The following is a 27,010-nucleotide window of genomic DNA, read 5'->3' as shown; positions in this document are numbered from 1 at the left end:
CCGTCCTTTATTTTTATGCCCACTATTCAGCCAATGACTGAATACGATAAAACTGTCGGGCTCACGTGACCCGCCCAACCAGGAAATCGCGGCTGCCGACTGATCCGGTAAGCAGCAGACAAGCCTCCTGCTAATCCCGCGCTACACCCAATCCTTTTATCTATCTATTCCCATGTCCGCTAACTCCCTCCCTTTACCGGCAGGCCACCTGGTTCTAGGATCCCAGCGCGACGCGGCGCTCCCGGTATTGCCCGGCTTACAAGGTAAGCACTGCTCGCTTCACGAGTAATTGTCGAGTCTGCTGGCCCATGACTTGATCCACTTACAACATTGTCTGTACATAGGTACATGTGGATTCAAGACTTCTTAACCTCCGGACCCTCAAGCTAGCGTATTTGATCCATGGGTAAGCCGCCTTTGAACAACCTTGTTACCGCCTGAATAAAATGTGTCCCCCTCCCTAAGCATGTGTAATCTTATTTCTTTTAGATGACACGACCCAGTGGATAATATCTCCCGTTTTGGGCCTTCTCAGCGCGAGCTCTTAATTCAATAACCTATAATCTGTAGCATTGGTAAGGCGCTTCTAGTTTATGGTAAATTACCTTGCTAGATGTTTGGCCACAGCCCTAAAACGCCAATCCCTCCCTTCATCTAGATATACCAGTTCTAGCGGATTACCACTTTTAATTAAAGGGATCCCGGGTCTAACTGAGCTCCAGTACCTTTACCCCTCTGGTAAGCCTTTTACCTCTACCTCATTGTAGCCACATCCTCACAACTCACCTCGTATCACTGCGCCGTTTTTTAATTTGTATACCGTTTTATTGACATGTTCTCTAAAAAATTATAAATATATTGTTGCACTTTCTCCTTGATGTTCCTTGGTATCACCGCGCCGTATGTTATCTGATCGGAGCCTGCTTGCCACTCGGAGCCTTAGTATTAATTTCACTCACGTGCCCCCACTCACCGTACTATGCACCAGAAAATGTGCCTCCTCACTTAGCCACAAACTTGGGGACACTACTACCAATGCCACTCGTTTTTTCCACCTGGATGCTGGTAATTCGGCCTGATAGTCACCATGATTATGTGTATTAGAACTTAATGTAATTTTCTTGTCCCTCTTTCTTCTTAGGCAAAAGAGGCTTTTTAAACTCAAAAGGCAACCATTGCTTGTCCTGATGATGGACCCCATCATTTAGCAAGGGGTCCGAAACGTCGTCGACCTAGTGTGTACCATATACCTGTGATACTATTAGTTACAAAAAATGTGTAATGGTACCTATAAGATATTCTCTGTCTAAATTTCAACTTTTCAGAGGTTGTTGATTTTGCCTTACAAGCCCTTTCTGTATGTTGTTCGTGTAATGTTGCGGCTGGGTACAGGTTGTGCCCCACGCACGTGAATTGTTGAAGGTGTTATTGTGTTTTGAAAACATTTTCTGATTTAAATACATATTTTGAGGACCTCTGCCCGGCTGGGCATGTCTTCTACAATATAGAACTGACTGAGTCTATATTTATTTGTAATTAATTGTCTTGTTGTCAGGGACCACTGTTGTTTTCCATATAACTTAGCTCCCCGAGGTCCCTCGCTGATACTAATTGGGGTCCCCTTGTTGTTTGAAATAGATATGTAATAAATACGGCCTAAGATTTGATATCTGTAACCTAACAACAAAACTAGATCTTAGGCTGTCCTTTGAATGTTTTTGGGAAGAGTCAGGTGTCATCAACGTGCCCCCTCCATATGCTGTTGTGATTGGGAAGAGGCGAGCACAGGTTGGGAGAACTGCAGATTGTTAGGAGCTTTGGTGATATCTGCATGACAAGAGAGGAGATGGTAGACGTGACTCGTTAGCAGGTGGAGGGTCACACAGAGCTTTCTGGTCGTATACATGTACAGAGTTCAACAAAAGCGAGTACTGACAGCATAGTGCACTGTGTGCGATTTCAATGTGTCCAATAAAAAGACCATTCTGACATTGCTGACAAAATCAAAGCAACAAATTGAGACACTGCCGCGTACACCAGGCAGGTCGCTCCCCTCTCCACCACTCAGCTCCACCTGTGTGCCCTGAGCCCGCTGTTGCCATCCACTAGCTGGTTTGTGCCCCGCTCATTCCACCGCGTTACTGTCAGTGAGATCGGTTTAGAATTTCACTGTCTTCACGGTTGTCTTGAGATTGTTTTTTAATTTCACTGCCTGCACTGTTGTCTTGCACATTTTTAAAGTCACTGTCTGCTCTGTTATCCTGACCGTTTTTAAAGTAACTGTCTGCTCTGTTGTCTTGCCCGTTTTTAAAGTCACTGTCTGCTCTGTTGTCTTGCCTGTTTTTAAAGTCACTGTCTGCTCTGTTGTCTTGCCCGTTTTCAATTACATTGGGGGACTGTTGTTCTGTCCTTTTTACCCCGTGTGCCCTCCTTTGCCTTCTCCAAATACCCGCCCTGCTTTTCCTGCTGCTGCGTCCCCTGCGGCCCCGCCCCCCCCCGCTATCCCTATCGCCGCCCTGCTCCCACCTGCCAGCTGCTCCTCCCTCCCACATCCTCTCATACGGAGGCCGCGCAGCAGACGCGCGCACCCGGCGTGCCTAAGGCAAGCCCGTCTGCGCCTGGACCGCACGCAGTGCCAGGAACCCTGGCCCCAGAGAACGCCACGACACCCGCCTCTGCTACGACTCCTGCACCCTCCACGCACTCAACGTCAGACGATCACCCACCTAATGCCTGGCCGCCCCGAAGCGCACACAAGGACCCTTCTCCTGCCAGAACTGCAGCTTCACCAGCATCCGGCCAGCCAACCCTCCAACCGAAAAACCCAACTTCCTCAGATGCATCCTGCTCAACACCCGCTCCGCCCGCAAACACGCCGTCGAACTCTGGGACCTACTCGACACCAATGCCCCAGACCTCGCCTTCCTGACGGATACCTGGCTGAACCCCTCCTCGGCACCCGACATCGCCGTAGCCATCCCGGAAGGCTACAAGATCATCCGCAAGGACCGCATCAACGGATTAGGCGGAGGAATCGCCATCGTCTACAGGAACACTCTCAAAATCTCGACAGACACCGACCACACCCTCAGCACCGCCGAACACCTGCACTTCCAGATCTACACCGACCCAAACACCACCCTCAGAGGTACCCTCGTCTACAGACCCCCCCGGACCCCAACCACAGTTCAGCGACTTCATCGCCAACTTCATCAGCACGCACGCCCTCGCCTCTACGGACTACATCCTCCTCGGGAACCTGAACTTCCACCTCGAGAACAACAACGACTCCAACTCTTCCACCCTGATCGACAACTTCGCCAACCTCGACTCAGACAACTCGTCATAACACCCACCCACTCCGCCGGCCACACGCTTGACCTCATCTTCTCAGCAAGCTCCCACGTCTTCTTCAACCACACCACAGAAGTCCACTGGACCGACCACGGCTGCATCCACTTCACCTTCTGGAAACCCACCACACACCTCAACACCCCGCAGATGTCTCACCGCCGCTGGAGCAAAGTCACCGAGGACCAACTAACCACCGCCCTCGCCCAGAGCCCACTCGCAGACCCGACCGATTGAGACGCTGCAGCTCATAGCCTCAGACAGTGGATGAACGATTGCGCCAACACCCTCGCTCAAGAAGCCCTTCAACACCCACACCAGCAAGAGAGCCAGCTAGTTCACTGAAGACCTCCAGGTCTCCAAGCCAACCTGCTGAAAACTCGAGAAAAACTGGATCCGTGAACAAACACACCCACAAGAACGCCACCAGCAGACACCACCACCTCCACAGATCCGCCAAAAGGACCTCCTACAAAGACCGCCTAGACAACAGCACACACAACAGCAAAGAGCTCTTCAACATCGTGAAGGAACTCTCCAACACCAACGACATCCCCATCACAAGTCCTGTGCGACTCGCTGGCCACCTTCTTCCATCGCAAGACCACAGACATCCACGACAGCTTTGATGCCGCCACCACCCCAGCAACCACTAAGACCCCCCAGGACCACCACCTGAACCAACCGCCTGCTCGCCTGGACCAAAATCAACGACGACGACACCATCAAGATCATGAACACCATCCACTCCGGATCCCCGGAAGACCCATGCCCACACAACATATTCAACAAAGCCAGCAACACCATCGCACCCCATCAACATCTCCTTCGAAACAGCGACCTTCCCGAAAAGCTGGAAGGGCGCAGAGATCAACGCCTTACTCAAGAAAGCCAAGGCGGACTACAAGACCTCAAGAACTCCCGACCCATCTCCCTGCTCCCGTTCCCGGCGAAGGTCATCGAAAAGGTTGTCAACAAACAACTAACCAGCTTCCTCAAGGAGAACAGCATCCTGGACCCGTTTCAGTCCCGGATCCGCAACCACAGCACCGAAACTGCCCTCATCGCCGCCACCGATGACATCAGGACCCTGCTTGACAACGGAGAAACCACGGCCCTCATCCTCCTGAACCAGTCAGCCACCTTCGACACTGTCTGCCACCACACTTTACGAACACGCCTCTACGACGCCGGAATCCAAGAGAAGGCCTGGACTGGACCAACTCCTTCCTTTCCGGCAGAACACAGAGTGTCCCCCTTCCGCTCCGAAGCCACTGAGATCATCTGCGAGTGTACCCCAAGGCTCATCCCTCGCCCACGTCGCACGACCGCGCAACCTCAACATCATCTCCTACGCCGACGACACCCAGCTGATCCTCTCCCTCACCAAAGACCCCCACACTGCCAAAACCAACCTCCAAGGAGGAATGAGGGCCGTCGCCGACTGGATGAGAGGCAGCCGGCTGAAGCTGGACAAGACGGAGGTCCTCATCCTCGGATCCACCCCCTCTGCCTGGGACGACTCCTGGTGGCCTTCTGACTAGGAGCACCCCCTACACCCACCGACCACGCACGCAACCTAGTGGTCAGCCTCGACTCCACCCTCTCCATGACGAAGCAGGTCAATGTTGTCTCCACCTCTTGCTTCAACACCCTCCGCATGCTTCGCAGGATCTTTAAGTGGATCCCCACTGACATAAGAAGGACGGTCAACCAGGCCCTCTTCAGCAGTAGACTGGACTACAGAAACGCACTCTACGCAGCAGCCCTAGCCAAAGTCCTGAAAAGGCACAAACGCATCCAGAACGCCGCCGCACGCCTGATCCTCGACATCCCTTGCCGCTGCCACATCACACCCCACTTGAGAGACCTGCACTGGCTCCATCAACAAGAGGATAACCTTCAAACTCCTCACCCACGCACACAAGGCACTCCACAACACCGGACCAGCATACCTCGGCCGACTCAGCCTCTACACCCTCACCCGCCAGCTCTGCTCCGCAGACCGCGCCACCGTCCCCCGCATCCAAAGAGTGACCACCAGTGGCAGATCATTCTCCCACCTCACCGCCAAGACATGGAACTACCCTCCCCATCCGTCTGCGGCAGACCGAAGACCTTCTAACCTTCAGGAGACTTCTTAAGACCTGGCTCTTCGAACAGTAGCAGCTTCCCCCCCCCTGTCTAGCGCCTTGAGACACTCATGGGTAGTGCGCTTTAAAAATGCTATGATTGATTGATACATCATGCAAACATTATCTTGGGTTATATTTTAGCTCTAGAAAGAAAAATAATGCTGAAGATGCACACTGCATAAGGCTTTTACTTGAAGCACAACCATATCTTTAAATAAAGAAACTTCACATTAGAATGTCAATATTTACTAGATTTCACGCTACGGAACAAGTAACACAGCTTAATAACCGTGGAAGTTTGCCCAATTTCATGCATCAAAAAACAATGCAACTTTCACAATACTCTTTTACATGAAAATTCTGTAAAACGTTTTACTGTAGCAACTGGTACACATTTGAACAGGTGCAGGGGGGAGGGAATCAACCAATGAGGAACACGATTGGAGAAAAAAAACTTTATAAAAGACTTAGTGCCTGCCATGTTTGGAAGGAAAAAAATCGTTTTTTTGTGACCTGTCACTGCAGTGAACGGTATCAAACGTGTCTACACTGCGTTTACAAAACACCTTGTTTTATTGGAAAATGGATTCCAGCTCTCCTCTTCCACCTGTACAATGGCTCCACCAATTCCTGAGAGCAAATACTGCGTTTTCCACTTGAGCCACTAAACCGGTAAAATAAACCATTGCCTATTTCTTTGGAATCTGAAACACAGATGTAGAATAGCGGTTCGAATAACGCAGCATCGAAAAAATAAGAGAAAAATATTAAGTATTTTTAGCACTGTACATGAGATATATACCTTTCAGATTGTCACAAAACTCAGTTTCCATGCTCTCTTTTTAATGTAGCGTGCATTCGTCACCGAGGTTGTGAAAATGTTATGACGCTATGTGCTTTTTCGTCCTGAAAGGGGGAGGGAGGATTACTCGCGCTCTTCATAACCTTTAGTAGAAACAATACCTTTTGTGGTCCTAAAATGCTTACTCACAGTCACATCACTGTTTACCTCCCGTTTATAAATGACTCAAATGGTAGAGGGCCTCTCTCAGATAGGGGAGGGGCATAAAATAGAAAAGAAAAGGACCTGCCAAATAGTTGTCTATTAATCCTGTAGGATCAAACACCACATACATTAAGTGCGTAGTCAATATAAATAACCGTTTAAAAACAAAAATAAACTGACAGGCAAAAAAATACCATTCAACGTCTGAATGATCAGTAAAGCACCTTTAGGATGCATGCCCAACAAAAATCATCACTTTGCAACAATTCATAGGCAAGCCAAACTGCAAAGCAGTCGTTTTTGTCATTAACACGCGCTCAATTAATTCCATTTAAACAGGTGTTACGCTTATTTTGTAGGTGTTTTGATCAATGTCAATGTGCACAATGTCAATGCGATCACTTAGTGTTGAATTAAGTCGGGTTAGACTACCACCGTACCTCTCAGAACTTAAAGATCAGCTGCAGAGTGCCCCCGGGCTCCTCCCTGAGTCCCACCCTCTTCACCATCTATATGGCCCCAATCACAACCATTGTCAGAAACCACAGACTAAACATAGTCTCCTGCGCACACCCAGCTTCTCCTCTCCCTCACAACCGAACCCAAAGTCGCCAAGAAAAACTTCCACAAAGGGATGAAAGCCGTTGCAACCTGGATGAGAGACAGCTGCCTTAAGCTCAACTCAGACAAGACAGAAGTCCTCGTCCTGGGATCCAAACCATACGCTTGGAAGAACTCTTAGTGGACCGCTGCACTGGGAATACCCCCCACACCAAAGGACCACACACTCAACCTCTGCATCATACTGAACTCTGCGCTCACTATGAACCGCCAGATCAACGCTGAACCTTGTACTGTTTGCAGACTCGCTCTCTGCTGATGCATGCCTAGAAGCACATCAGAGTTGCTTCCCAACCAAGGGTCTGTTCTCTATATTTGCTGAACCCATCTCAGATTTAAGAGTGAGACATAATATATGGCCAACTCACTGCACAGAAAAGAACATTAATAAAGAAAAGAGACCCATCTCAATCAGATGTGAACCCTTGTGGCACCAATCAACAAGACGTCTTGGGTGATGGTCTGAGTGATGAAAAACATACATGCTTAGTGACAGTCAAAACTAAACACGCTGCAGCCAATCATGTACCTCTATGTTCACCTACTGAGCTACAGAAAGGCTTCAGATGGCTCAGATAGTGAACATGTATTGAGACAGATTAAATGAAATCTCAATGAGAGCAAACTGCATGCGCAAAAAAAAAAACATGTAATCGTGCTAGTGTTGGCTGCCCATCAGTAAAACTCTGGAGTTGTTAACTCCAATTGCTAGAAATTTACGCCCAACACAATCTGGCTACATTTTCCAAACGAGTTATTATAACATGAGGCAAACTACTATACATGCAAACACACTGAACGACAAGACTGAGAATGTCAAAATGCCTAATTACATAAGTCCACAACTCAGACACCCAAAATATGCTTCTTGTTTTACTTTTCAGACTTTTGCTATTCTTTAGTTTGGTAAAACACCACAGTAATACCACGTCATCAAATAAAATTACATAGACAAGGCCAACTATAAGGGTTAATTTTTACATAAGCATTTAGGTTGAGTCATCACTCAGTTAATATTTATGAAGAGATCGAGGACATGACAGTATTCAGAAATTGAGAATTCAACACGTATTGTGTTACAACAACTAGATGCAGAATGGTTTGCAAAACGTATCACGCATGTCCGTATGAGTATTCATATAGATGTCCAACATGGCTTGTTTACAACCAATAAAGCAGCTCTATCTGTAAAAAGGATGCTCGTGTATTCATGAAGACCAACATTCAGCTTTATTGTGGCTTTTAGCATGTGGTACAACAAGACTGCACAGGTTTAATGAAGAGGTAACGTGCACTAGTTCCTGGTTATCCTTTAGATAGGGAACAAAACATACAAGAAAATACAAGACAAACCTCTCCTAGGCTCTTGCATGGAAATCGCTATTTAAAACCGCGTTGTGCTGCAGAACAAAAAGGGGATACACAAAACTTCAAACATTGCAGCCAGAATACAACAACAATACATCATTAACCAACTAGCATAATGCGAAAAACACATGATATATTCCCCCATGCACTAGAAAGATTGTTTGTCAAAACAATCCGAGGTTGATAGTGTGACCACACATACAATCGTATTTTAAAATAACCCTTTTTAGGACAGGACTGCTAGTGCATATTTTGCCATCCTTTCTTGTGGCGCCAGCTGCAAACTGCGTGGTCCATTACAAAACCATGCGTTGTCACGGAGTAATCGACAGTCCGAAACCAAAACAACGTAGGCCACTACACTGGGCCTCAAGGCGATGAACAGTCAGGACAGGTTTGCAGATAAAAATACAATTGGAAAAACTACATTCCAGGCTATATAATCAGCATGAACATTTATGTAACATTAAAATGTGAACATTTTACAATAGGAGAGAAAAATAAGAAAACACATACGATCAAACAGTGGAAGGGAACGTTTTACACCTTCTAGCCATCTGTAAAAGACCTTTATGAGATCGTAAAAATGAATTTTACGATCCGGAAGGTTCAAAAGAAAAAAAATAAGGAGCCGAGATAGCATTCAGATCCGACAGCGATTAGATCAAAGCCAATTTGAGATGGGGGGAGTTACGCGTGGTAACAGTGGCAAAGCTTCCACCCTGAAACAGGAAACTAAAAAATGCAAAGAGCGCGCACGGCACCCCTCCCCCTGCGGGGAAGCCATGTGTGTTTCAGGTTACAATGTTATGCAAGTGTACACTGACATGCAGGAAGAGTACCTGGGTGTAAATGTTTTTGCGAGGAGTCAGGTCACCGAAAGCAGACATGCAGCACTCGCAAAATACATTTGTGAATGAAAAGGAAAACGATGCACTCTGCTTATGCAAATAGAACACTAGAACAGCTCAATGAGGACTGCAGGCATCACATACAGGACAGCACAGCAGCAATGCGATGCTCCCAGGGACTCCCATCATTAAGGCACACCAAGATATCCATACCTGGTGAGACACCAACTACGCTGAAGATTTTTGATAACCAGGCCTAAGGAGCATGATAAACAAACCCCGTTCACCTCTAGTAAATTAAACAGCACTGGCGAAAATGTTGATTGAAATGTGTCCAGCTGGGCGCACTTAACAGAGGGGCATGCCCCCTTTCCCTGACAGCATGTACTGATGGTCATATCCAGGAAATTATGAGAAATGGCAAGAAACGTTCCCGTGATGGAGCCGGAATGGAGAACAAGAACGATGCTGCAGGTTAGCAAGAGGCGCCACATGCCTTTCGGGTGTTAGTGAGCACTGTCATCAAGGCGGGCAGCAGCCACATTGGAAGGGAGCAGTGTGGTTGGTTCCTTTGAGTTTGGCCTTAGGTCTGCCACCAAGGAGTATCGCCCCAATCTCAGTGCCTTAGGCTTACGATGTCGGGGCATACATGTTACACGTGCAGCTAAAGCAAGATGGCGGGAATGTAAAAGCTTACTGTGGCTCGATTTGAAAGCTGTGATCACTCCTCGCATTCTATAACGGGCACACAGTGCGCCAGTGGGAGGGAAGTGAAATCTGCACTGGAACAACTATACCTGGGGAAAGCTTGGGGCCTGAAAGCACCGCTTCCTTTAATATTTTGAATGTTATGTTTAAGTGTGGAAATGTTGTGGCAGAATATCATTTAGAACGGTGTTTAGCCTGACGAAAAGTCCACAACACAAGGAATGGGCCGATTGTGACACTATGCACATGTTCATACACAGCCACGTAGTGTTTTGGGGTGCTAAAGTAATACATAGCTGGGGGCAAGGTTGTAAAACTTTGGCGATGGCCTATTGAAAGCATCGGGGTAGGCGGGGCTCCAGCGCAAGCAATGGTATTTGTCCTAAAAAAGGAGTCGATATCAAACGTGCTCTTACTTGGTGAACGAACACATCAACAGGGTCATCCAGGGGGCTGCCTTGGCGACTGTTCATTGAGATGAAACCGAAGCCCATGCGCACGTTGAACCACTTGCAATGACCGGTGCCTCGCAGCACTGCTCCCGGGTCCTGCTCCTCCGGCTCTACCTCCTCCGAGGAGGACGACTCCCCCGCCAGCCTCCCGGGCTCCCGCTCCTCTCCGCCGTCGCCTCCTAAAGGGGAAAAGACGAGGTGGTCAGCCACCGGGCGCATATGGGCAGTCGGGGCCCCAGGAGTAACACACGCCCCCAAGCACACAACGGCATACACTAGCTCATCATTTCTCAGGATTCTTTACCATTATAACCAACATTTCACTATTGAGCCCCCCCCCCTGCTTTAAAGCGATGTGTGGGTGGGGGAGATGTCAAACATGCAATGTCAATTGAATTGAATGTCCACCTCGATTATACAATTGTTGCTACAGCACGATGAAGGGACCAGGGGGTTGTAATGCGGTGTTTAGTTGTCCGCCCCAGTGTGCAGCCAAGTCCAGTCTACGGCGAAAACTCAGGCAGGTGTACGCACACCTCACTCCCACATCCCTCACCTTTCAATGGGGTCGCATTTGGGTACACACGCGCACATATACCACACACTTCAGAGAGCCTTTTTTAATGCTGCTTGCATCTGCGATGGTGGACTGAGTAAGTATGTAGTCTTGGGCATCACTTGCGTAGTTAAGACGCAGATGTAAACAAAATATCCCAGGGAATCGTAGGAGGAGGAAGAATGAAAATGCACCTTCGGCCATGTTGGCAGCCGGGCTGGCTGCTCGGAAGCGGTGGTGTGCGCGGGTCCCCCTCGCCGCTCAGCCTCGCATCCCGCCTGCTCTGAGCGCCCCCGGGCAGAGCTCGCATGCTCTGAGGCGCTGCCCCTGCTCTGGGCTCGGCTGCCTGCGGCTGCCTCCCTCCCCCGGCTCCCGGCCCCTGCGCACACGTGACTCGCCCAATTACACGCTTCCTCGCTGCTAATTTCGCGTCGGGTCTTGGAAGGGGCTGTCAGGGAGAGGGAGTGGTGGCGGGCGGGGGAGGCAGCCCGCCCCGGCCGGGGTTGGATGAGGGGACGGCACCGGGACGCGCCGCCGCATGTAAACACACTCCGCTGCCGCCCTCCCTGTAGGCGCACGTGCAGCCTGGACCGCCATCCACCGCGCACGAACGGAAGCGCGCCCACTGCTTTGTTGATTCTTAGTCAGGGTTTCCAATGCTGCGTCTGGTCAGGTCACCTATGCCCGTCCGATCCCAATGAAGACAGTTATTTATCTAATAAAAAGGTTCAGTAGCTGTCACGAGCGCTGTGTACAGAATGCAATCTTTCGGCATCTCCAAAAGGGGTTTAACACCAAGAAAGAGAAACGGGTGCATACATTGGATTTATGGACGTGGGTAATAAATAGGAAGAGAGAACGTAAGTTTAATCCACTGTATAGGAGGATCCGCTGTCTAGTCACTTGAAAAAAAAAACACACACTATTGCAATGATCCTGCCACGAGCAAGCAGTGTGCAGGCACAGAGGGCGCAGTATCACACTTCTTGTGCAAATACACATTCACGCGTGCTTTAAAAGGACTCTTCTGGTAGACGCACCAACATCCTGTAATGTTGATTAACATAGCTGGAAAGCCTACGTTTGCTCGCCCTGGTTGCTGCCTTTGTTGCGGAGGGGGCTCTTACTCCACAGGTTCCTCCACCTCTTTCCGGGGAAGGAGATATGATTAATGACTTCCTAAATGAGAGCACGGCATTGCAGTCGGAGCGTTAGAACCGCCTCCATCGCTGGTGGGTGCCAGTAGAAAGCGAGCAACATCGGACGGATTTCCTGGGAAATCCCTCAGACGAGCGAGTCTTTTAGAAGGCAAAATACACTTCACCGATATTATTCATTACCCTTGGCTTCTTTAGCACAGAGAGAAGGAAATGTATACGGCGTTATTTTCATTATTTATTTGACCTTCATCTGGCTGGGCAGCAAAGATATCGATGCTACTTAGCCAGATCTCGGAGAGGAACGCGTGTTCCACAGAACAGGATCTATATGGAATGGGGGCAATCTTCCTCGAGCACCAAGTAGTGGATGAAAAGTTCATAACATTCCTATAATTGAGGGCGAGGGGCAGCGCACCAGCGGTATCGAAGTCTGTGGTGTCATGATCGTTTTACAATGTGCTCCTCCGTGACGGATGCGGAGGGGTTTCGGGAGTTGTCGGGTAGCTTTAATGTTATTATGGGCTATTAAAAGCAGGTTACACACGCCTATCCACTACGCTATCTTGATCGGTTAGACTGCTACAAAGACACACACATTCTGTCACCTGATCCGGATAGCGTTGTTTTTGATGAAAATGTATGCATGTGATTCCCCACCTCTCCACACTAATGCCCTTCCTAACATGTATGGCTTTCTTAATTTTCAATCAAATATGGATATGATGTTTTAGTACCCGCGCTATGCTGTATTTCTAACATTAAAAAAAAATCTATTAAGCTGCTATTACGTTAAGCCATAAAGCTCCACTACCAAGGGGCAGATAAAGCCCTTTCTTTTTTACACGAATTCTACCTGTTTAAAGTTCACTTCAAAATGCATGTCATACGGCTAACTTGTCTTATGGCGGAGTCTTCCCACTATCCCTCGTTTCGATACAAAAGAAAGGACAAACACTGAGCTCTGTTTTGAAGAGCTCCCTCCTGGGTGTTCCAAAATGTAGCATGAATGCATCACAAAGACATGTTTTCTTCCCGGACCCGAGTTGTCGCGGGTGGGGGTGGTGTTACACCGGTTTATCCCGGTTTGATGCCATAAAGCGCTTTTAGGAATTCCTAGAGAGGCGTCGATCAGTCTGTCCAAAGTTCGGTATAAAGGTCCCTTTGCTGAGTTTGCTCCCAAAGTGTCCCTTTGCTCCCAAAGTCTGTTTGCTCCTTTGTTGGCTCTCAAGACAGTGTTGCAATTTGGTGCTGGCTATGAGAGCGTTTGCTCTCAATTAGAAAGGGCAACAAAAAAAAGTAAAAAAATGTGTCAAGTGAAGCAGAGGCTCCAAATCCCTACATTCCTTTCAGTTTCATCTGGGACGTCGCACTACCTATAACGACCCTGCCCCCACATGCAAGCCCTGGGCAGGAGCGAAGAGGGCGTGCCACCGCCCCTCCCCCTTTTAGCTGTGTGAGCTAGTTTCTTCTAATTTCACACATGCAGGTCCCCACGTGGGCTGCACTGACGCGCCTTTACAGAAAATGTGATGAGGACACTCTTGACACTCTTGTTCATCTGCTTGAATTATTTTTCACATTGCATACTTTATTCAGATTCATAGGACTTTATTGTAGATGCAATTTTTTTTCATACTACTAGAGATGTAACTATTTTCTTTTGGGGCTCAACTCTGGAGTGAAATAATGTATACTTTACAGTGTTTTACAACTTTTCACTTATTTTCCGTCTCGTTTTCGCTAAACATTAGGTAAGTACTTAAATAAATACATCTAATTTAATTAAATAATAATTGTAATTAAGGATCCCTTGCCAAGACCACCATTGTTTTTATGCTGTACTTCAATATTTTATTGTAGATTTGAAACAATTGCTAATCATTATAAAAAGTGGCAATCAAGTTCTAATGTACCCGCAGAAATGTTAAAAAAAAATAGCGCATACACATCATTCACTCTTTGCATGGCAGAGAACACATCCTACACGTGACCTTTGCCTAACATAGCCACTTCACAGTTAAATACAACCTTACTTAAAAACAAGTTATCAATTCTAACAACTGAAAAAAGAATGTTAATCCATGTGTCATGGATTAAGAGTTTTCATTGTCTACTATCCTATATGGAAAGAAATGCAAGGAAGCCTCCATCGCTGGTGGGTGCCAGTAGAAAGCGAGCAACATCGGACGGATTTCCTGGGAAATCCCTCAGACGAGCGAGTCTTATAGAGGGCAAAATACACTTCACCGATATTATTCACTACCCTTGGCTTCTTTAGCACAGAGAGAAGGAAATGTATACGGCGTTATTTTCATTATTTATTTGACCTTCATCTGGCTGGGCAGCAAAGATATCGATGCTACTTAGCTAGATCTCGGAGAGGAACGCGTGTTCCACAGAACAGGATCTATATGGAATGGGGGCAATCTTCCTCGAACACCAAGTAGTGGATGAAAAGTTCATAACATTCCTATAATTGAGGGCGAGGGGCAGCGCACCAGCGGTATCGAAGTCTGTGGTGTCATGATCGTTTTACAATGTGCTCCTCTGTGACGGATGCGGAGGGGTTTCGGGAGTTGTCGGGTAGCTTTAATGTTATTATGGGCTATTAAAAGCAGGTTACACACGCCTATCCACTACGCTATCTTGATCGGTTAGACTGCTACAAAGACACACACATTCTGTCACCTGATCCGGATAGCGTTGTTTTTGATGAAAATGTATGCATGTGATTCCCCACCTCTCCACACTAATGCCCTTCCTAACATGTATGGCTTTCTTAATTTTCAATCAAATATGGATATGATGTTTTAGTACCCGCGCTCTGCTGTATTTCTAACATTTAAAAAAAAATCTATTAAGCTGCTATTACGTTAAGCCATAAAGCTCCACTACCAAACAAGGGGGCAGATAAAGCCCTTTCTTTTTTACACGAATTCTACCTGTTTAAAGTTCACTTCAAAATGCATGCCATACGGCTAACTTGTCTTATGGCGGAGTCTTCCCACTATCCGTCGTTTCGATACAAAAGAAAGGACAAACACTGAGCTCTGTTTTGAAGAGCTCCCTCCTGGGTGTTCCAAAATGTAGCATGAATGCATCACAAAGAAATGTTTTCTTCCCGGACCCCTCTCCTGTTTGTCGCGGGTGGGGGTGGTGTTACACCGGTTTATCCCGGTTTGATGCCATAAAGCGCTTTTGGGAATTCCTAGAGTGGCGTCGATCAGTCTGTCCAACGTGCGGTATTAAGGTCCCTTTGCTCCCAAAGTCTGTTTGCTCCTTTGTTGCCTCTCAAGACAGTGTTGCAATTTGGTGCTGGCTATGAGAGCGTTTGCTCTCAATTAGAAAGGGCAACAAAAAAAGTAAAAATATAAAAAAAATGTGTCAAGTGAAGCAGAGGCTCCAAATCCCTACATTCCTTTCAGTTTCATCTGGGACGGCGCACTACCTATAACGACCCTGCCCCCACATGCAAGCCCTGGGCAGGAGCGAAGAGGGCGTGCCACCGCCCCTCCCCCTTTTAGCTGTGTGAGCTAGTTTCTTCTAATTTCACACCTGCAGGTCCCCACGTGGCTGCACTGACGCGCCTTTACAGAAAATGTGATGAGGACACTCTTGTTCATCTGCTTGAATTATTTTTCACATTGCATACTTTTTTCAGATTCATAGGACTTTATTGTAGATGCAATTTTTTTTTTCATACGACTAGAGATGTAACTATTTTCTTTTGGGGCTCAACTCTGGGGCGAAAGAATGTATACTTTACAGTGTTTTACAACTTTTCACTTATTTTCCGTCTCGTTTTCGCTAAACAGTAATTATGTAAGTACTTAAATAAATACATCTAATTTAATTAAATAATAACTGTAATTAAGGATCCCTTGCCAAGACAACCATTGCTTTTATGTTTGTACTTCAATATTTTATTGTAGATTTGAAACAATTGCTAATCATTATAAAAAAGTTCTAATGTACCCGCAGAAATGTTAAAAAATAGCGCATACACATCATTCACTCTTTGCATGGCAGAGAACACATCCTTCACATGACCTTTGCTTAACATAGCCACTTCACAGTTAAATACAACTTTACTTAAAAACATGTTATCAATTCTAACAACTGAAAAAATAATGTTAATCCATGTGTCATGGATTAAGAGTTTTCATTTTCTACTATCCTATATGGAAAGAAATGCAAGGAAGCAAGTCATTATTTAACAGCAATGTTTGAATGAATATCACTAAGAAAATTAATAACATGTTATGCTTAGCATTAAGAATAAACACCTAACACTTTTGTTAGTTATTTTCACTGTCCACAAAGCAAATATAGCCCCAATCCAAATGTCTTTCCAGTAGACCTTCTCTATCAGTACTAGGGTTCTGTTGGTTTTCTGACCATAACCAATCAATTTTGTAGATTGTTAATTTTTAGATATAACTAGAACGTAATGTAACATGCATTTTCTCACACAATGTGACTGGTTTGTGATCCTGTGCAAATCATGTCGTTATACTTATGGAAATGTGCCCATGGTCTGAAATGCAATACTCGCACATCAGAAGTGCCTCATCTTTTTCCACCTTTAAGAACAGCTTCCAAAATTACCATTTTGACAGCTGTCTAAAACACAAATCTTTCATAGTATTATGTGTATGACCGTTGTTTTCCATTCTTAGCTCTAAAGTTACGATACCTTGCTATGACACAGTGTATGTACTCCCTAACATCTCTGTAACATTCATACCTTTACTATGAAACACAACAACCCGGACTATGGGTCTAGTCATCACTATACATAAAATACATTAAAAAGTAGTGCTCCCTTTAAACAACACTGCCCTGACATAACTTACTTAAACAGAAGCAGGTAGAAGATTTCTTTAAGATATGCTTATCAAATGTAGATATAACAATATAGGATTAATTGTTTTGCTGAGTTTTATGAAAGATGGCGTTCACATTAGAATCCATCAATTTGGGGGGGGGGGGCTATTGATGATATAGGGTTCTTGGCAAAAATGGATGGAAAAGTAAAGTATATTCAAGATGCTATAGATATTGGTAATAGTGTGTTTAATGCTGCAAATCTACGACTGCAACAATGTACAATTAAAAAAAGCATCCTATATTTCACTGCAGATAATCTTTACAAATAGACACTTAGAACTTATTCAAGGTGCCCCAGGTGTGGATAGGAAGGAGCTGATGACCTGCATCTTTGTTGTTTGCTCTCAACTGGTAACATTTTCAATCAATGCAGCAAGAGCAGGTTCTACTCTCGCTCAGTACAATGCAAGTATCATTATGTTGCGTTTGAAGAAAACATACAGCGCAAAATTGCACTATTTCTAGTCACTGCTGTATCTGTTAGGCTCTGTGTTGCATAAGACCAGATCAATAGCACACCTGAATATTGATTAATGGTGGAACTACCTGTTTTTTTGTTTTTGTAGAAAGCCATTCTTAAGAACTTGGGGACCAATCATGGAGCTTTGAAGTCTGAACTAGGGTGTCTTATAACAAGCCGTGACAGTCATTCATTCATAAAACTAATTCTGGCAGCTTTACGAAATTTGTATAACGGCATATATGCATGTATTCATTAACCTGGAATTGTTTTTAGAAAAATCAGTGCATGAAGCTGACAAACTTTGAAATTAAGCCATTCAGCCTTCAACGTTCACACACTTTTTCTGGCAAAAGAGGGCAAATTGCAGCATTCTGAGATGAGTGGTGATGTTCAATGAGATACTTCTTTTGCTAGCTTACACAATACAGACAAATATTTTGTTTTCCATAAGCAGAATTTGGGAATTTTTCAGAAATTACCTTATATTTGGACATGGCCCAATGAGTGCCAACAGGTTTGCAGGATGTCTCAAAGACCACAATCTTCTAGAAGTGGTTTAGAATGCTTGCTCAGACACAGTCTTAAAGCCAAATCAATTATTTATTTTTTACATCAAATCTGGAGGAAACATACAATAAAAAACATGCTTAAGGAATTTGATGGCATTCTGGTGAGCTGTTTTTGCTCTGACTGAAAGCGAATAATTAAATGTTTTTCTCCTCTCATCCGTTTTGCCCTCCTCACTTTAAAACTGTTGAACCCCCTCAATCAATCAGCTCAAATTTTCAGAGTTTGAGCTAAAGTGGATTATGTTTATTTGAGCAGGTTCATGTAGATTTATTAAACGGTGCATAATGTATTAGCAAAAAACTGCTCATTCAAAGGAACATGGTATTCTAACCATAGCTACAATAACCTATTTTTTTACTTATTTAAATTTTATATAGTGCTGAAATGTTCCTTATACATTAGATTGCTTTCTAATGATAGTAAGTAAAGATTGCATTGATCACTTTAGTGTTAGTTTGAGAAAAAAAACTGATGTTGAGTTATATGGCTGTACAAAACTTTACAATAAAGTTATGTGAAGTTGCCATAATAAAGGGCTTATACACCAAAGCTTTGCTTTAATCCGAACATGTGCAAGCCCATTTGTGCCTATGATCAAATTTAGGTGCCATATAGTATGGCTTTCTTTTTTGTTGTGATATTAAATATATATATATTTAAATATTGTGCAGTTATTTATTTTGTTTGTGGGGTTCATCACACCAATGTTCTTCTAGTTTAGAAGGAGGGAGGGTGATACTGATTCACGACTTGGAATGTCTGGTGAGTGAGAAGGGGTGGGGGGAGGGTGGTCTGTCCAGTACCACCTCTGGCATAGGACTGAGCAAGTGAAAACCGGCTCGAGCCAAGAATTAGCTCTAGCCCAGCTTGGAGCCGAACTGAAAAACCTGTCACACACGACTCGAAGCTCTTTCCTCTATACAAGTTTGAAGGGGGAAAACACGTTTTCGCCAAGTAAAGTACAGCTGGTGCAAATGTGTGAGCGTGTGTGTGTATATATATATATATATATATATATATATAAATATAGAATATACAATCCAAAAAGTGAGGATTCTCACACTGAATTTTCAGTTGAAACAAGATGCGAAACAACGTGAGCATTTGGCTTTACTGAAAGACTTTGCAGTGAATATTGTGAGTTAGCTCCATGGCACCTCTTCTGAATTTATATTCTCTTGTTTTCAAGTGTTATTGATGCAGTGAGGTAAATGGCTTCTTCTAAAAATACTACTGTGTATGTTAAGTTACGGAAAGACGGTGCTATTAAAATATAAACCTAGTGCTCTGATTCCTTTACATTTACATTTGTTCTGTGTAGAACAAAACAGATGCGTTTGTATTAATCCCTGTAATTTATTTGCTCTACTGTTTTATACACGTTTGACCGATATTCTATAGTGAATTAACCAGACTTAGTTTACCCAGTTTATCAAAATATATTCTTATATGCTAGCAGTTCCATTTATTTATATGATTTGTACATTTAGCCAAGACTGTGGTATTCAACATTCTGAACATTGTGTGCAAATATAGCTCTTGGAAAACCGTCCTTGTCCTTTCCTGTCAAACAAGAGGTCGGAGGAGATAACTCCATGGCAGATTATCGGTGTATGTGACCGGAAATCCTTTGTTCCACGCTAGATCGGAATAATCCAGCACAAACCTCATCCACGCTATACCATTTATAGTAAACCCGACCAATACAAACAACGCAACCAAACTATAGTGTGTGTATAATGCGGTCAATAAGAGCGTTCTTGACTACGTATATACTGCGCACTAAAGTGTCCATTCTTGACACTTTTTAAAGCTTCATAGATAGTGCAATGTATTTGATCAATCTTTCGTTGGCTCGATTGTTCTCCTCCTCCTAGTGTAAACTGGTTTAGCTCTTTTAGCGAACTTGTTGGGTTGCTCATCTCGATCTATATATAAATGTAGACATTTTCTCAGTCTCTTCCCCTTGACTGCGACCAGCTTCTTGTTCAGGGATTGCTCTTTTAAAGAGCGGACTGCTGTGGCAACTTCCTGAAGGGAATGCAGGTTTTGCTCAAGGGCGGGGCTAGGGCTCTCTGCTGGTTTTGCAGGCCTCCAGTATTAGTGGAATTAAGGTTGGGGTCACTGGACTGGTCACTGGTGTCAGATGTTATCGACTCATTCATTTCCTGCCAGGGGCAGCGGCCTTTCAAGTCTCCCTGAAGGTAAAGCACTACTGGCAGCTGGGAACTTTCAAGGGGGAGGGGCACAAGTTATTCACTGAGGCGGGTGTGTGACGAGGTAGGCGCTAGAGCATGGGTACTCACAAACTTTCTCGGTGGGGGGGAGGGGGGGGGGGGGGGATTTACAGTGTGGTTTGTGGCCGAGGGCCGCACTGATAGGGACGGGGTCAGTGGGGGTGGGGGCGGGCTTAAAGCAACAAAAAAAACTGACCATGAGGTTGAACACAGGCCCCTGCAACAGGCGCCTTTGTCTACTGAGCCACCAGACCTGGCATACACATCTCTCACACTCACTAACTCACTCACTCACTCTGTCTGTCTCCCTGTGTCTCACTCCCTCTGTCTGTCTGTCTCCCTCTCTGTCTCTCCTTCTGTCTGTCTCCCTCCCTCTCTGTCTCTCGGTCTCCCTCCCCTCTGCCTCCCTCCCTCTCCTTCTGTATCCCTCTGTCTGTCTGTCTCCCTCTCTGTCTCCCTCCCCCACTGTCTCTCTCCCCCACTGTCTCTCTCCCCCACTGTCTCTCTCCCCCACTGTCTCTCTCCCCCACTGTCTCTCTCCCTCTGTCTCCCTCCCTCTCTGCCTCCCTCCCTCTCTGCCTCCCTCCCTCTCTGCCTCCCTCCCTCTCTGTCTCCCTCCCTCTCTGTCTCCCTCCCTCTCTGTCTCCCTCCCTCTCCGTCTCCCTCCCTCTCCGTCTCCCTCCCTCTCCGTCTCCCTCCCTCTCCGTCTCCCTCCCTCTCTATCTGCCTCCCTCTCTATCTGTCTCCCTCCCTCTCTGTCCTCTCTCTCTGTCTCTGTCTCCCTCTCTCTCTGTCTCTCTCTGTCTCCCTCCCTCTCCGTCTCCCTCCCTCTCCGTCTCCCTTGCTCTCCGTCTCCCTCCCTCTCCCTCCCTCTCTGTCTCCCTCCCTCTCCGTCTCCCTCTCCGTCTCCCTCTCTATCTTTCTCTCTCTCTATCTTTCTCTCTCTCTGCCTCCCTCTCTATCTGTCTCCCTCTCTATCTGTCTCCCTCTCTATCTGTCTCCCTCTCTATCTGTCCTCTCTCTCTGGCTCCCTCTCTCTCTGTCTCCCTCCCTCTCTGTCTCCCTCCCTCTCTGTCTCTCTCCCTCCCTCTGTCTCCCTCCCTCTGTCTCCCTCCCCCTCTGTCTCCCTCCCCCTCTGTCTCCCTCCCCCTCTGCCTCCCTCCCCCTCTGCCTCCCTCCCCCTCTGCCTCCCTCCCCCTCTGCCTCCCCCATCTGCCTCCCTCTCCCTCTGCCTCCCTCTGCGTGTCTCCCTCCTTGTCTCCCCCCCTCTCAATCTCCCTCCCTCTCAATCTCCCTCCCTCTCAATCTCCCTCCCTCTCAATCTCCCTCTCTCTCAATCTCCCTCTCTCTCAATCTCCCTCTCTCTCTTTCTCTCTCGCTACCTCCCTCTCTCTCTGTCTCCCTCTCTCTCTCTCTGTCTCCCTCTGCCTGTCTCCCTCTCTCTGTCTCCCTCTCTCTGTCTCCCTCTCTTTCTCTTTCTCTCTCCCTCTGTCTCCCTCTCTCTCCCTCTCTGTCTCCCCCTCTTTCTCTCTTTGTCTCCTTCTCTCTCCCTCTCTCTCCCTCTCTGTCTCCCTCTCTGTCTCCCTCTCTGTCTCCCTCTCTCTTTTTCTCTGTCTCCCTCTCTTTCTCTGTCTCCCTCTCTTTCTCTCTGTCTCCCTCCCTCTTCCTCTCTGTCTCCCTCTCTCTTCCTCTCTGTCTTCCTCTCTTTCTCTCTGTCCATGTCTCTGTCTCTATCTCTGTCTGTCTCTGCCTCTATCTGTCGATGTCTGTCTCTGCCTCTATCTGTCTATGCCTGTCTCTATCTGTCCCTGCCTGTCCCTGCTTCTATCTCTGTCTCTAGCTCTGTCTCTAGCTCTAGCTCTGTCTCTATCGCTCTCTACCTCTGTCTGTCTCTACTTCCATCTGTCTCTGCCTCTGTCTTTGTCTTTGTCTCTGCCTCTATCGGTCTCTGCCCCGTCAGTCTGTCCTGGTCTCTGCCTCTATCTAGCTTTGTCTGCCCCTGCATCTGTCTGACTCGGCATCTGTCTGACTCTACCTCTATCTGTCTCCGCCTCTGTCAGTCTGTTCCGGTCTCTATCTGCCCCTACCTTTAACTGTCACTGTCTCTATATGTCTTTATCTGCCCCTGCCTCTATCTGTCTCTATATGTCTCTGTCCCTCTCTGACTCTGCCCCTGTCATTTGTCTGTCCCTGTCTGTCTCTGCCTGTCTCTGCCTCCGTTTGTCTGTCCCTGTCTGTCTGTCCCTGTTTGTCTCTGTCTATCTGTCTTTATCTGTCTGTCTCTGCCCCTATCTGTCTCTGCCTCTATCTGTCTCTGCCACTCTGCTCCTGTCTGTCTCTGCCCCTGTCTGTTTCTGTCTCTATCTGTCTCTGTGCTTCAGGCAGTGCACACGTACTGTGTCTACACGTCCCCGTCACCAGCCCAGAGACAACCCCCCCCTGTAATGTAAAAGCCATCTCGTTTTCTCTCAGAATTTGCTACTTTGTGGGGTTTGTGTTCCACCACTTGGCCTGGGGGTCACAGCTGTCACGGCAACCCCCCGCCCCCTAGCAGTCAGATCATAGCCCCCCTTTGGCGCCAGTCCCTGAAGTAGTTCACAGGTCTTTAAAAGACCATTTAATTGTTAATGAGGCCTTGTTGTATTTGACCTCTTATTAGCGCCCCTGTGAGGTTCTTTGATTTTCGACTTCGTTCCGTATTCAGCCGCCATTTTGTGCCCTGTCACCATTTTGTATTGCCTTCACTCAGGCAGTACGGCGACCGGAGTGTTTTTGCCGTTTCCAGCTGCTATGTGTCTCTTCTGTTAAAAAGTAACCTCCTGCCCTTGCTTACGAAACCAATGTCAGGGTCTGGCCGAGTCCACTAATCCATGTCTGGACTGATTTATCCCTGTCTCGACTGACTGTTTGGCTTTCTCTATTCTTACTTTATTCTATCTCTTCCGACTGGCCTTCACTATTCTTCTCTTGTATTCTCTTGTTACACAACTATCCTTTGAGGCACACAAATATGTCCTGCCACCTGCAAATTAGATTACAGGCACTAGTACTGATTAACTTGTGGGGAGAGGGTTGACACACGGGGTCTGAAAGAAGGGCGTATTTGGGACATTCGATAGCTTGTTTTCCAACTTTCCTATTGGCTAGCCTTGTATGTATTGGGAGTATACGTTGTAAATATGCGTGCTATAAAAGATTGTGCGCCACGGAATTGAAGTGGCAGTCTCCTAAGAACCCACTTTGTACTTCTGGGACAACTGTGCTTAGCTGCAGCTAATAAACCTGATTTTCTACGCCTAACAGAGTGTCTCGTGTCTCTGTCCGACAAGGCAGGTGAACTCGGAGATTTAATGCGTGCTCTGCGCCGCCAGGCCCATAAGGCACGGTTCTTCAACTGGCGCCCAACGTTGGGCGGGATCAGCGGTAGCGGTTCAGCCCGAGAGTCGTGAGGAGCCTCGCAAGAAAATTCCGGAAGATTCGCGAACCACGTCAAGCGACCCCTGTATGTCGAAGTGGACCAAAGGTCTTTTGCAGCGCGGCTACTCCTTTCCGACGGCTGCTGATGACTGCTGGCCTGACTTCCGCCCTGCCTTGGCCCCTTGGGTGACGATTGGTATTGCAAGACGTTAGACGGACCTCTGTTGGCGTGAGAGAACACTTAGTTAAGTATTCGTGGGTAGCGCCCACTTTTTTGTTTTTGTTTTTCTTTGGGTTTGTTATTCGACTATTGCAATAGCCGAAGCAAAGGGGTAAGTACGTTTGTGCTGTGTGATTAGCTCTAAACCCCTTGAAGTTTGTAAATTGACCAGTGATTGAAAGATGCCTGGTCTTAGCAAGTTTAGGAAGTTTTGTTGTCTTGATTGTAATCAGGATTCCCGGCTGGAGGATTCTTGTCCAATTCCTCCGGTTGGAACTTCCACTTATGAGCTCTATTCGAAACATGGTGTTGGCCCCATTGTCTTTAACGACGCATTGGATCCGATACACTAAGAAAGATGGTGTTCTGCAGTGGCCACAAAATGGTAGCTTTGAGTCTGATATATTAGATAATCTAAAAGCAATTTTGTTCAAAAGAAAAGCCCGGCCGGCAATGTTTGATTCTTTCCGCCTCTGGCGTAAGGAAGTCAAACAGAAAGAAATTAAGCAGGTTAAAAGAGATAAGAAAGAGAAAAGTGTGACGATTATACAGGCTGCCCAACAGTTTAAAGATAATGAGATTGATCAGGAGATTGAAGTCTCTGACAGACACATTGTATGGCAATCGATAAATGTTACCCTGTGTTGCCTACTTCCCCACAGAGTAGGGATCTTGACGAAGATCCCTTAATGTCCCATTTGTTGAGATTGCCTCCGCCCTATGTACAAGGTGCTAATGCATCCCCATTGTTACCACCTGTCCAGCCACCTGTCGTTCCACCATTTGTCCCGGCTCTTCCACAATTGCCTCTTCCGGTATTGCCACCCCGCCCCCTTTGCCACCGACTCTTGTTCCTCGGACTCCTGTGCCTCAGTCTCCTTTACACCCGGTTCCTCTTGTAACTGTTACCCCTCCTAATGCTTTGTCTCCCGTTCTACTGTCTGATTCTCCCACAACTCGTAAACGATTGGTCGATACTGTTTCTGGCCTTTTCTCCCCCCTTTTTGGGTCTTTTAACCTGACTCCTGCTCTTTCTCGAAGGCAATCCCGTCGTCAACTCCCAGGTTCCGACGAGCTAATTGTATTGAACAATCTAGCTCACAAATGGATCATGAGTGGTCCACAGTATAGTGTGCAAGATATCATGAGCACTTTTCACCAGTGGGATGCGCCCAGACAGAGATATGTTTTTAATGTTATGTGTGACACTCTTGTTAAAGGATGGGAGGATATGGATTTGGGTTTAGCTCCCCAGGGTCTGTTAGATGTACAGGCTACATTCGATAAAGGACTTATTGTGGGTTCTGAGGTTGAGAACGCTGTAAGGACACTTGTCACTTTCAGGTCTTTATTTTCTTCTCAGGCTTTTCTTGAACCTGATCCTGCAGTTAGACAAAAAGTTAAACACTACCCCATGCGAGAAGTTCCTCCAATATGGAGAGATGCGGTTCCACAGGCAGGCAATATTCCGGGTGTCCCTGCTCATTTCCAGCGTATATGGGTACATGTCCCCTGGAAACGATCTGAAGTTTTGGCGCTCAAACAGTCTTTACCGGACCCTCGTAAAATCCTGCTGGGTATTATAAAGAGCTGTCCCAGACTGTTGATGCGTGCGTCATGAATTTGGCCGATATTGATATGTTGATGGGAAATGTAGTCCCACAAGCATTATGGGCTCGGATTCGTAGGGAAGACCACAACCAAGCTTTAGGTGATGATTGGGCTGCTATAGCTGCCGCGGATGTACCACAAGTAGGTGGTGCTAAACCTGATGCTTTGATTACAGAATTGCCCGGTAGGATAATCACTTTAATGAAAACGATGATGCCTGCCTTACGTGTTAATTGGGATAAGTTGGCTGCATGTACACAGAAGAAAGATGAGAGTGTTTCTGATTTCGTTACCCGTTTCGAGGAAACGTTCATCGACCACAGTGGTCAAGATATGAGTACTGAGGGTGAACAGCGATTATTCGTGGATACATTTGTATCTAACTTACTTCCAGAATTGTCGCATAAATTGAAAGACTCTGAAAGTTCGTGGGCTGTTTCTTCATCTGCTCAGATATTAGCCACTGCTCAGTATTACGAGAAAAGGGATAAGGAGGAAAAGGATAAACTCGAGAAAAAGACAAAAGAATTGAAAACGAAGGTTCTTTTGCAACAGGCTTATCCTCCTCGTTCTGCTCTGCGTTTATTTCAAAAGCCTCCCCAGTTTCAGAGGTTGTTACAGAAACCTGAACATTTTGTTTCTCGCCCTTTGCTCGGTCCTAATCAATGTGCCTATTGTAAAGAGTAAGGTCATTTTAAGAATAGCTGTCCGGTTTTATTGCAGCGTAATAGTGGATTTCCAGGGCCGTGAGGCCGTGGTGGTTTCCAGTCAGCACCTAGGGGTAGGGAGCGAGGTGCGCTGTCTCAGGGACAGCGTTCCTTTCCCCCTCAAAATTCTATGAACTATTTTGACCAGCAGAATACTCAATCTGCACAATATTACATTGACGATTATTGTGTTGAGAGTGAGAATAAGGACTTTCACTCGAGCTAGGACAGCCATGGACAAAGCAAGGGAGTTGTATCAGTTCCAGTGGATCAGAATGGGCCTTATGTTGAAGTTGTTGCATTGGGTGTTTCAGAGCCATTTCTTTTGGATACTGGTGCAATGAGAAGTTCTATTATTCACTCCAAACTCCCTGGGGCACCTTTGTCTGGCTTAACAAATGTTTCTGTAGGATTCTCTGGCGCCCCAGTTTGTAACCCGGTTTCTTGCCCTTTGCCTATATCAATTGGTCCTTATGATTTGGAGGCCCCGCTCATTTTAACGACTGGTTGCGGTGAGAATTTGCTGGGTTTGGACTTATTAAAACGTCTTCATACAACATTGTACTGTTCTCCCTCTGGTGTACATCTTACTTTAGGTGAGAAATTGGTTTCTCCTATGTATTTGTCCAAGGACCAATTCCCACCTGAATTGCATTCCCTTCCTGCTACGCTTTGGGCTACAGGTCC

At 46.3% G+C, this 27,010-nt stretch overlaps 1 protein-coding gene across 4 annotated transcripts in view; it reads right to left on the bottom strand.

Annotated features, from left to right (window-relative positions):
- Positions 1-27,010, bottom strand: part of LIN28B (lin-28 RNA binding posttranscriptional regulator B) — a 1,177,402-nt gene that overhangs the window by 631,628 nt on the left and 518,764 nt on the right. For 3 of the 4 annotated variants that reach the window (XM_078648451.1, XM_078648450.1, XM_078648452.1), the window contains one exon: positions 10,457-10,671. In XM_078648451.1, coding sequence (XP_078504577.1) covers positions 10,457-10,671 — 215 coding nt within the window. Of the gene's footprint in view, positions 1-10,456; positions 10,672-11,242; positions 11,379-27,010 lie in introns of those variants that run through there. The other variant, XM_078648453.1, reaches the window with a different exon arrangement.

The sequence above is a fragment of the Lissotriton helveticus genome, chromosome 6 (assembly GCF_964261635.1).
Source record: "Lissotriton helveticus chromosome 6, aLisHel1.1, whole genome shotgun sequence".
NCBI classification, from domain to species: Eukaryota; Metazoa; Chordata; class Amphibia; order Caudata; family Salamandridae; genus Lissotriton; species Lissotriton helveticus.
Note: the sequence above shows the minus strand (reverse complement) of the source record. Positions and strands in the feature narration are given on the sequence as shown.